The following is a 12524-nucleotide window of genomic DNA, read 5'->3' as shown; positions in this document are numbered from 1 at the left end:
AATAAATCAGAACAACCTGATGAAGTAAATTCATTTCACACATTTTTCTTAAGTGACTTCAAAAGCCCTGAAGTAAGATCATTCTAAGCACTATTTACTGAATCTCTCCTGCTAATTCCCTCTTCAGTTGCACTAATTTTCCTCTTGTCTTCTTGAAAGATGCATAGGCAATGATTTTGTCAGATGTCTGGGTCTTAACTGCAACCCACAAGATTATCTGTGATGGGTCTCTGCGCTTGTTTTCATATAATGAGCAATCCCCTTTTTAAATCATCTGGGCAAAATTGAGATCAGAAACTAATGATGTATTACCGAGATGAACTATATAAGCAACACAGAAGTGGTAAGAGATCAGCCACCCGGATCATCGTGGCATGGTGGGAAATACTTTGAACCTGTTACGTTTTCAACCATGAAACAGAAAAACAAACTAAAAGGAAACAGTTGTTAAGATGTAAATGTGAAATTATTTAGCTAAAGAAATACACTCAGGCTACATCCTATGCACACTTTCTTCATTGTACTAGGATGGAAGATAAATTGCTTCAGTCAACATTTTAAAACAACTCAACCCATAGTATTCAAGAAATAAGTGGAGAGGTCAGCTTGTGGAGTAGTGAGGTAGCCAAGTTAGCTGATACCAAATTGTTCAGAGTTGTTAAAGCAAAAATATTTTGTGAAGAGCTCCAAGAGGATCCCTGCAAACTGAGTCAAGGTTTTCCCCCCCTAAATTTCAATTACATATATGCCTACAGTGGTACCTTGGGTTACAAATGCATTGGGTTACAAACGCTTCAGGTTACAGACTCCGCTAACCCGGAAGTAGTACCTCAGGTTAAGAACTTTACTTCAGGATGAGAACAGAAATCGTGTGGTGGCAGCGGGAGACCCCATTAACTAAAGTGGCACCTCAGGTTAAGAACAGTTTCAGGTTAAGAACAGACCTCCAGAATGAATTAAGTTCTTAACCAGAGGTACCACTGTATTGGCATTGGACTGGTGGTGACTGTCTAGGAATGATACATGGGGAAGTATTCAACTACTGTATCTTGTAAGTGCAACTATTGCCACTTATAAAATGAGAGTTTCCCCTCCCCCATGAGCACTGCACATTCTTCACTGATCTGAGTTGGACGAACCCCTACAAAAAAAATTGGGGTGGGGAGGAATGGGGTAGAACATTAAGTTGCACAAGCAGAAATCATTGTACTGATGGAACATTCTCACAGTGCTATGTTAGGTGCAACCTCTTTTATTTATCGCTTCTCTAGGTTAAACAACCTTGTCCAACCTTTCTTCTTAGCATTTGGTCTCCAGCCCCTCTGTATCTCTTACTTCCTTCTCTGGACATGTTCTAGTTTGTCAACATCTCCTTTCAACTGTGGTACCCAGAACTGGACACAGTGTTCCAGTTGAGGTCCGCCTAAGACATAATAAAGTAGCACCAATACTTCTTGTGTTCTGGACCCCGCGCTTCTATTGATGCAACATGTAATTGCAGTAGCCTTATTAGTCACTGCATTGCACTGCTGACTCACTTGTATGTTAACAGCTTATTATTTAACAATATGCTCTCATTAGTGAATTTTGTTGCACCAACACAGGAAAAAGGACCAAATCTGAAGGATTTATCTGTTCTTTCTAAGGCAAAACATTGGTAGGCAGTTCAAGAGTACTTAAAAAGCACTTAAATAAGATTAGCAGCACATCTCAGGAGGATTTCATGCATCTCTATATTTAAATTAAGGCTGCCATTTAAAAATCTGGGAATATAGCACATTATCTGGATTCTGTATTTTTTTCAGTTTTATCGAAGGACAATGACATCATGTTTCTAGGAGACAAGCACTCAATGCTACACAAAACTGTGTGTTTGTGTTTCCAACCTTATTATACTTCTTATAGGAAATGAAGGTTATTTTTCATTTCCTGACCTTTATTATAACAGGCTTTAGACCTTGAAAAATTCAAATTAAACCATTTTCACCTCTGAAAAATAGACTATGTGTAGATGGTGATGATGTAATTCTAGAAGGCATTTACTTAACACATAAGATGGCTAGAAAGATACCCATGTATCGGGTGATATCCAATTGTGGTGTTCCACTTGCACAACAGATTTCTGCTTGAGCAAAATTGGACTTATCCTTTCTCCTGTCCTGTATTCAGTCCACCACAGCCTTCCAATTTGTTTTGGAGGGCTGTGAACCCTCCTACAAAGGGTAGGGAGGGGATCCCCATTGTATACATTGGCATAAATCTGAATTTTGCCTGATATTATTACTGCATATTATCATTATTGTTGTTTCACTTCCTTGCTTTTGGTCTTGTTTGCCATATAGGCTGAAACTATACCATCTGGTGTGCACCCCTCCCCCCCAAAAAGGGTTTAAAATGACTATGTTTGCTCTTTGGTAAACATTGCAGCTTTTTTGCCCTTACAAATAACCTTTGCATAGGTGCAGTAATTTGTCTTTTGGTTTTCCTTTGGCTGCAGATTCCTGACTCAACCCATTCCATCGCGTGGCAAGGTCCCAAACTTTCCCTGGAAGTGGAATAAAGACACATGAAACAGTATTATAGGATAATGGGTGAAAAAGGCCACAACTTTATTGATTACGGAATGTGAGTGGTATTGGCTTAGGCACCGGAAACCACACAACTATATCTGACTCCTGCCTGTCTGCAGGAGTCTTGGAAGGGTTAACCACCAGAAGGAGGAGCTCTGCTGATGCACATCAACTAGGAACTACCCCAGGGTCACTGCTAGGGGTGGTGCCATGGCCCTTCTGGGGCTTTGGACAGAGAGCACACCCCTCAGATTCCTTTAATGGAATACCAGGGAGTAAAGGAACATGTCCTCAGCTGTGTGCAGTTTAAATAGCCTGTGCCATGCCTCCGGACCGTCCGGATTAGACAGCCTTGGGATGACATGGCCGAGGACAAACCAATGGCACAGGGGCTATCCCACTCCATGCGTGTGGGGAGGGCTTGCTCCCAGTTTGCAACGTCATCTCCCCAGGGACGGGAAATGGCTTTGGTTAAAATGTTCAAAACATGAATTTTACCCTGCCCATGGTACAAAATATAAAATGTCCCACTCACGTCTTTCAACATGAGAACCTTTAAATTATTCTGCAATTTGTTATAATGCTCTTCCTTCAAGATAAGCTCTTGCCTCTTCTGGATCACAACACTGAATCACAGTCTCATTGCACCAACGTCTTTGGCATGTGGGAGCTGATCATTTCAGGACTATATCTGAGCTACATCAGGCATCACATACTGTTTTCAGAATGAAATGACTGAAATTCTAGAAAAAGGTATGCTCTCGACACAATTTGAGGTCCTGCTCAGAATGCAAAATAGGTCAGATATTTAACCCATATCTACAAAAAGCATTAATCTAAACTGCCTGTTATATTTAGGACCACTTCACGTGGCATGTTTCCATGTTTTCTCCTTAGATCTCTTAGTGATCAGTCCCACCATAGTGTTTAAAAGAGAAGTGTGTTTCTGTAAACTTATAGACATGTGGTAGACAGGGTCCTCCCATTACTTGTCCAGTGGATAATTTGGGACATCTAGGAAATGTGTGCTACATTAAACGTGGAGTGACTTTTACAAAGGCCTTTGGTACTTTCTACAGAAACTCCATCTTAAATTGGCTTGCTATATTCAGCTGCCCAGAGGGATTTAATGCAGAGGTGAGACAATCTTGCAATGGAACGATAGACTGATGGAGAAAGATGGTGTTTTCCCACTCTCTTCTGAAACTACAACTAGGGATGTGACCATGCACTAACTCTTTTTACTGCACAGTTTTGCTACTATGCTTCTGAAGGCTTTCCATGATGTTAATGTGAGAATAAAGATCTGATTTAGAGCAGATGGTAATCTATTTAACCTTGAAAAGCTCCTAGCAAAAAGTAAGGTATTTGAAGAAATCGTTCAGGTGCTATCATTATTGGATGATTGTGTCCTAGTACCTAATGCTTCAGAGGACAGGCAAGTAATTATTGATTCCTTTTCAGCAGCATGTACACATTTCAAGCTAATTATTAATGTAAACAACACAAAGAGTTTCATATCCAGCATTCAGGATGAGATTTATGTTGCACCAAAAATTACTAACAACAATAATGCCTTATTGATAATGGTTAAATTCCCACCTCGGGCAGTGCCCTGACTTGTGAATCAAGTATCAGTGATGAAAATGCAGAATCAAGGAGCAGGAAATAGTGTAGCTTTCAGCAAGCCTCACACAAACCTACGTGAGAAAAGAGCTGTGAGCCTTCAGACACAATTGAAGGTGCATAGACTTGCAGGATGTCTAGACAGGTTGAAACATCAAGTTGCTAGATCTCAACAGGGAGATTTCCATCCCTCCCCTCATTGCCCTTATGCCTGTAAAATTATCCTATAGGAATCTGTGGTGTGTCTCTCTGACTTCGGTTTCTCTCTCATTTGACTATGCGCTGAAGGTTCCAACTCAGGAGTTGTTTTCTGGTCTAAATAATTATGACTCCAAAATAGTTTCTTGCTTAGCATCTACCACAGGTTGGATAGCAAACAAGCATGATTATTTAGCATAGACTAGTAAATGAAGTAAAATTACAGAAGCTGGATGCTTCCACGAAAAGACAATAAATTTCCTAAATTCATGTTTATACTAGAAACTACAAAACCAGGAATACAAAGTACCATGTTTTAAAAGCTTCTGAGCCAAAGATGGTAAAAAACATGCGGATAAACAATCCAAATTTTCCCATACATAGTACAGACATTTGAGATGAATCCAATAGGATGAATTGTGTCAATGGATTCTGCATTTATCAACATTTCAGCAAGCTAAATTTTGTCTTAGCCACATAATTCGCTGCACATTAGATACATGCAGATAAAATAATTCTACTTAATTCCATCACAAACATAGAACTTAAGACCCGATGAAGAGAAAAGCAAGGGGAGGTTACACGGGGACAACTGGGAGATGGAAGGATCAAGCTGGTCTCCTTTCACACATTCTTTCTTCTGTGCAAAACACACTCCCTCTTTAAAGCAGAGAAGCAAACTATGGAGTATGTTAAAGTGATTTTAATGGTTCATTTCCCCCCTAGAGTTGCATAGTTGTGAAACAGCAATTTGTGCTTTTTATCTGCCTTTGACATCTGTGGTCAAAGGTAGTATGTGGATAATATTGTTAAAAAGGCACCCATCAGCCCATATAGTAAGGTACAAGGGAGGGTCTTAGCTATGTTGGTCTCAGCCCCTTTAATGCAGTGCAAAGTAATAGAATGATGAAGTAAGAAACATATAATTTATTTCAAGGTTCCTTGAGTGTAAATCTTTTTTTAAAAAATATTTTTTATTGCTTTTTAACATACATACATATCACAAACATACTTACACAGCCAAGAAAAAAAAGAAGAAAAAAAGGAAAAAAGAAAAACGAAACATGTAATACATAAAAACATAGACAACTCAACTTACATTGACAAACACTCATCAACTTCCCTTTATCTCGATTTCGGAGAAAAAGTTATCATATTTTTTTATCTGCAGTGTCTCATTCTTCAAGCAATTTTTACGTAGTAAGCGTTATCTCATACCTACTGTGATTTTTTCAAATATATATTTGTTTTTTATCAACATTTTTATTTTCCTTTTATTTTTGTTTCCATATATATCTTGAATTTATCCCATTCATTATTAAATTTTGTACTTTTTTGATTTATTTTCTGTGTCAATTTTGCCAGTTCTAAATAATCAAATAATTTAGATTGCCACTCTATTATCGTTGGGATTTTAGACGTTTTCCAATACTGTGCTATGAGGGTTCTGGCAGCCACTGTTGCGTATAGGAAAAATGTTTTATCTTCCTTTTTTATTTCTTCACCAATTATCCCCAGGAGGAAGGCTTCAGGTTTTTTGCTAAAGGTGTATTTGAGGACTTTTTAAAAATCATTATAGATAGATTCCCAAATTTTTTTAAGTATCTCACATAACCACCACATATGTATAAAGTCGCCCTCCTTACTCTTGCATTTCCAACATATTTTATCACCTGTTTTATAAATTTTATCCAATTTTACCGGCGTCCTGTACCATCTGTACATCATCTTATACATGTTCTCCTTGAGTGTTGTACATGCCGTGAAGTTCATACCTTTACACCATAATGCCTTCCATTTGTCAAACTCTATATTATAACCCAAATCCACTACCCACTTCACCATCACCTCCTTCACTTCCTCATCTTTGGTGTCCCACTCAAGTAACTGGTTGTACATTTTTGATAGTAATTTTGTTCTTCCTTCTATTATTTCAATCTGAAATCTAGATTTCTTCTCATTTATCCCAATTTTTTATCTTCCGTCCACATGGAGTTAATTTGGTGATATTGAATCCAGCCAGTCAACTTATTTTTTATTTCTTCATATGGTCTGATTCTCCACCCGGATTCTTTTTTAACTAATAGATCTTCATATGTCCTTGAGTGTAAATCATTGCAGAAATGGACTGCTTATGATTTACTGAAAGAAAAAAAGCTAAAGTCTCTGATTTCCAATTGCTTTTTAAGGAAGTAGCATATAGCAAACCACTGTTTGTTTTTGTTTCTTCAATCTAAACTTTCTTAGACTTCCAAGAGAGAAAATTTGCTTAATTTAGTTTAAAATTGCTATTGTGTATTTAAAAGTGAAAGCAGAAATATGATGTGTGGGTGTGCCTATGTATGTAACATTCCTTAAATGTTCTGGTCCCAGTGAATTAAAAAACTTAAAATTATTAGAAATATACTGAGAATCCCTCCCCCCAGTCATACCTTGGTTGTCGAATAGAATCCATTCTGGAAGTCTGTTTGACTACCAAAAATGTTTGGCAACCTGCATGCAAGCGGAAGCCGTGTCAGACGTTTGGCTTCCAGAGAATGTTCTCAAACCAGAACACTCACTTCCGGGTTTACGGCGTTTGGGAGCCAAAATGTTTGACTCACAAGGCATTCAAGTATGACTGTGTGTGTGTGTGTGTGTGTGTGTGCGCGCGCGCACGCACACACACACAAAAACAACAACAACACACACATCCAATGTATTCAGGCAGGTACACAACTGGCAAAATATTGTTGTTAAGAGTATAAGCAATAAGTTTGAAAGTGCCTAGTTCATATTTCAGGTTAACTATGACTTGCCTGTACAGTATAGTCAAGACACCATTTCTCACTCCCACTTTTCACCTATATACAATTGTGATCATCGCAGTGGTTTATCTTGTAAGGTTGCTCTAAGGATTACAGAAATAATAATAAAGATGTACACAGAGTAGGAAGGAAAGTATGACTATGCGCACCTTGAATGATCCATGAAATAGAGTGCCTTTCTGAATTTTGCTACCTGGCAAAGTTTTGCAAGACTTCATGGACCACAGTTTTAGGGACCCATATTTGTCAGATCTTAACAGAATCAAAATTAGGTATATGGTTGGTTAGTTATTTTTATTTGTATTACCATCAGGCATGCCCCTTTATGATGCTTGAGGCAAAAAAGAAACATTCCGCTCCCTTGTGATTCTTCACCCACCACTGCCTCCTCCCTTACCTGTGTTGTGAAGTGCCAGCAGTGGCCCTGACTTCTGGTGAGATCTTGCAAGATCTAGCCAAAGTCTCATGAGATCTTGTATGTTCTGTGAGGTCTCGCGAGATTTTGGCAATGCTTTGGAAAATCTCACTGAAAACCAGCACCGCTGCCAGCGCCACTTGTCTGCAGGCAGCAGAGGCAGCAAGGCAAGCTGTGGAGGCAAGTGTCAGGGACTAGCAGGACACTGACAAGTGTGCATGGGGGAAGGGGGGCTGGAGTCTGACTCAAGAAAGGGGTCCCGTGAATTGTGGGGACCTGTACCAGCCAAGAGGGAAGAGCCGGATGCAGGGGAAGCTTCAGAGATGGAGTTGGAAGAAGAGGAGGAAGAGGCAGGTCAGACAAGTGAAGGGCCGTGTGCTTCCGTTCCTTTCCTGCACCACTGTCTTCCAGAACCAGGAAGGGATTAAAGAGGAAGAGCAGAGGCAGCTTCCACATGGGCAGTTTATGGCTGTGTGTGCACAGCCTGTCAGGGGGAGGTACATAAACTGGTGGAGGAGGAGTGGCCCCCTACTGCAGCAACTGCTTCATAGAGCACAGACCTGGAAATAGCTGCCTGGATGCTAGACTGGTGTACATGGGCATTCAAAGCTGTAGAAAAAATGGTAAGTGTCCACTTTTGACAATAAAGATTTAGCTATACGCCATATGCATTCTTTTGGCTGGGGAGTACCCATGACAGTGAGGTGGGCATAATCTCTTGGGCTTCCTCCACTCAAGGCGAGTGTCTCACCTTGCCTCATCAATTAGCCAGGCCTACGATCAGGAGTGGTACCAATGAATTATCAAAGTTGCACCGTTTGGATTTAAGAGCCCTTCTGTAGACACATTACTTGTACATGGATTTTGTACATGTCCATGGAACTATCAGGGACTAGCTTGGAATCAGAAGAATGGTGGGAGAAACCAACTGGGGAACCCCCAAGGGAAGAAGGCTCAGAACCCAGGGATTGGTGGTGGGACAATGTTTAGTCATCAGAGGGAGAAGACTGGGAGGAGGAAGTGTCCAAAGCTGAAGTGGAAACAGGGCTTAGTGAGCCGAAAGAGTCTATGGCAGAGAGAAGTCCAGAATAAGAAGCAGAGGTTGAAGCAGGAGAGTGGGATGATGTCATGAACCAAGCTTCACAGAGCACATAATATATTTGAAAGTATCAAAATGGCCACCTAGTCCAACCCACTGAAGCAAAGCAGAACCAGCTATTCACTGCACATTTAACCAGACAGCCTGTGTGAACAGAACCTTGGGTTACAGGTGCACACCTTAAGAACCAAAGGACAGAAGTGAGCTCAGCAACACACTAGTTACTCAAGTTTGGGCTCTCCCAGAATCCTTTCAAACTTCAGATATGGGGATCTTTAGGAGTATGCCCAAAATAGATTCATTGTGTCCCTTCCATTCAAAATTGAATTGGATCATACCCATGTCGTTCAAGATTGTAACTCTTCTCCATCTTTATTTGTGTTAGTCCCTGATAGGTTAGGAACAACAGGTTGGAAGGTCCCTTCTTAAACCACCATGAAACAATAATACAGTGATAGCAAGATACCCTTTATATATTTATCAGCAGTGAATTCTTTGAGATTCTTTGCTTCCACAAAGAGCCTTCTATAGTATATTCAATATATACCAACAGCCTTGTTCATGCAGACATATTTGAGCTATTGAAGCATTTACAGAAGAGAGGGGCATGGAAAGGTTGGAGAAAATAATAACAAAGAAAGAAGAGAAGTTACTCACTGTAGCCTGCTGCTTTTCTGCCTTCTCAGCTGCCTCATTAAGCTGTTTTTGAAAGGCCTCCTGGAGCGATTTCATTTCTTCCCTAGTTTATCCAAGAGACAAAACACAAACTTCATCTCTATTGTACACGAGGAAAGAATGCTTTTGTTTACTCTCTTTTCATGACAAGGCACTTTTAATTACACTGAATAACCACTGGTTGTGCTTTGTTGGGGTGGCTTATTAATAAAGCCACAGATGCCCAGTGCACACCAGTGAGGTTCCAAAATGAAAATTCTTTTGTGTTTACTGTATAGATAGAATACTGTGCAAAATATTATCTAAGCATTCTTCATATTCTAATTCACTAACTCTCATTTTAAAGCAAATTGTTTATACTTAGATCTCTATCACTACCCCTCAGGAATTGTTTAGAAGGGATGAGTAGGAAAAGATGAGTTGCAAACTCTTAGGGAGACCCATCTTTTCCCATTATCTTCAGGTAGCAACTGAACTTCAGCTGAACATAGGCATCTTAAACAGAAGACCTAATTTTGGCCTCATTGGTCCAGATCCAGTTCCCAGACAGATAAGGTTCCTCAAAGTGAACGACACCTTCATAGTGGCACTTTCTGACAGGTGTTCTGAGGATCAGACATAAAGGTAAAGGTAAAGGTAAAGGTACCCCTGGCCATACGGGCCAGTCTTGACAGACTCTGGGGTTGTGCGCCCATCTCACTTAAGAGGCCAGGGGCCAGCGCTGTCTGGAGACACTTCCGGGTCACGTGGCCAGCGTGACAAAGCTGCATCTGGCGAGCCAGAGCCGCACACGGAAACGCTGTTTACCTTCCCGCTGGTAAGCGGTCCCTATTTATCTACTTGCACCCGGAGGTGCTTTCGAACTGCTAGGTTGGCAGGCGCTGGGACCGAGCAGCGGGAACGCACCCCGCCGCAGGGATTCGAACCGCCGAACTTTCGATCGGCAAGTCCTAGGAGCTGAGGCTTTAACCCACAGCGCCACCTGTGTCCCCTGAGGATCAGACATAGCAAGATCCAAAGAGATAAATCTTCAGGACAGGGAGAATGAACATGTTATGTGAGATATAAAACCACGCTGACGATGGGCGGGGTGAATCTGGTCCTTTTATCTGCCTCTGTTTTGTCCTGATTAATTACACAGAATACAGTTGCTGCTACGCGTAGGTCTTTTCATGTAGACACCAGCAGTATTTGAGATCAAGTGAACTGACAGATTTAAAAAACACCCCAGACTAGTTCTATGCTTACTTGGAAACAGGGAAGAGCATATCTGATAATTTTAGTTCCTCATTTTTCTTATCTTCATTTCTCTGCCTCAGTTGTTTTTAAAAATGTCCTCATGAAAATTCAGAGGTTCTTTTGTGCGAAATTTCTCCTGATATACATGTTTTTGTAAGCAATTTCCCCTAATATTATGCATTTCTGTATGTTATTTTCATCAATACAGTATATGCATTTTAATGCACACTTTATCCTACTACATTCTTTTTTGTACATATTACTTAATTGGAGAACTGCATTGGAAAATTCAGAGCTCTGCAAATCGCTGTGTTTCCATTTGTGTACTTTGCTTTGGTTTTTAGAAAGTATTAATTAGGTAGGTTGATCTTGGAATGTGAACTGAATTGAATGTGTCGCTCATCCCAATTTGGGAATAAGCTTCATTGAACTCAGTGGGACTTATTTCTGATTAAACATGCACAGAAGTGCACTGACTGTAGTTTAGGTGACGAAGCATGAAGCACAATCCAGATAAAATTAAAGGATTGTTAGGGGGTGATTCCCTAGACCAGATAGGGCATGCGTAGGCAAACTAAGGCTCGGCGGCCGGATTCGGCCCAATCGCCTTCTAAATCCGGCACATGGATGGTCTGGGAATCAGCACGTTTTTACATGAGTAGAATGTGTCCTTTTATTTCAAATGAATCTCCGGGTTATTTATGGGGTACAGGAATTTGTACATTATTTTCCAAAAAAACATAGTCCGCCCCCCCAAGTTCTGAGGGACAGTGGACTGGCCCCTTGCTGAAAAAGTTTTCTGACCCCTGAGATAGGTGGACAGCTGCACTCTCCTAAATGAGCAGTAGTTTGGGAGTACTTCTGAATCTACTACTGTCACTGGAGTTACAAGCTGTGGCCCTATATGGACAGGATTAGTGTAGCTTCTATTATATATTCACTGGTAACCTTCAAATTAGATTGCTACAATGTACTATACAGTGTATGGGGCTGCCTTTAAAGGCAGTTCAGAAACCTTAGCTGGCACAGAATTCATTGTCTAGATGGTTGATGAGGAGTTGAACTATAAAGCCATATGAGGTTCAGGACCCATATAGTTTAGGGACCACCTTTCCCTGCATGAATTTACCTGGACCCTGGGTTCATAATCTGAGGCCCTTATTCATATGTACATTGCAGGGAGGTGCAGAGGATGCAACACAAGAACTTTTATTTTAATTTAGTGGTGGCTCCCCAATTCTGGAATACTATCCTCCAAAAGATTCACCTGGCTCCATCACTATCAACTTTTAGGCACCCGGCAAAGGTTTATATGTTCACCCTAGTTGTGCCCTAGCCTGCACAAGAGTCCATCTTTTAGTAGCTTGGGGTAGGATTTGTCCTGTTTATGTTATTGCATATGAAGGGTTTTAGCCAATATTATCATTGCATTTTAAAATTTGCATCATGTATACTTTTATAACTGCATGTCACTTTGAGACATTTTTGTAGTCAGAAGTGAATAAACACAATAAATAATAATATTAATACTACAAGTATTAGTAATAAATAAATTTATTGAGTGCTGAAGTGAGTGCTGAGTTTGCCCAATCTGATTTACCATGAATGGTGAATATGGGTTGGACACAGATCCAATAAATGTGAATTAAGCTGTGAGCTGATCCTTAGTTTCAGTTTACCTTCAGTGATTTAGCCTGTTTTACAGCAGCTAGAAGCAGGGCTGAACTTGCAGTCCAGATCATAGAAAGAGCAAGAATATAAACTAGAGATTAAGGCATGTTGGTTTCCACTCAAGCAGCAGCTCACAGCTTTAATACAGACATGCAGCTGAAGAATGACAGGTCCCAGTCTGGGACACAACATTTTGATTGGACAAGTTATGTATTAAAACTAGG

The 12524-nt window shown here is 40.4% G+C and overlaps 1 protein-coding gene across 5 annotated transcripts in view; it reads right to left on the bottom strand.

The window, feature by feature from the left end:
* LUZP2 (leucine zipper protein 2) overlaps positions 1-12524 on the bottom strand; it is a 361146-nt gene that overhangs the window by 171886 nt on the left and 176736 nt on the right. For all 5 annotated transcript variants that reach the window (XM_083751713.1, XM_083751712.1, XM_083751711.1 and 2 more), the window contains one exon: positions 9373-9454. In XM_083751713.1, coding sequence (XP_083607839.1) covers positions 9373-9454 — 82 coding nt within the window. The remainder of the gene's footprint in view (positions 1-9372; positions 9455-12524) is intronic.

The sequence above is a fragment of the Podarcis gaigeae genome (assembly GCF_964106915.1).
Source record: "Podarcis gaigeae genome assembly, chromosome: 1".
NCBI classification, from domain to species: Eukaryota; Metazoa; Chordata; class Lepidosauria; order Squamata; family Lacertidae; genus Podarcis; species Podarcis gaigeae.
Note: the sequence above shows the minus strand (reverse complement) of the source record. Positions and strands in the feature narration are given on the sequence as shown.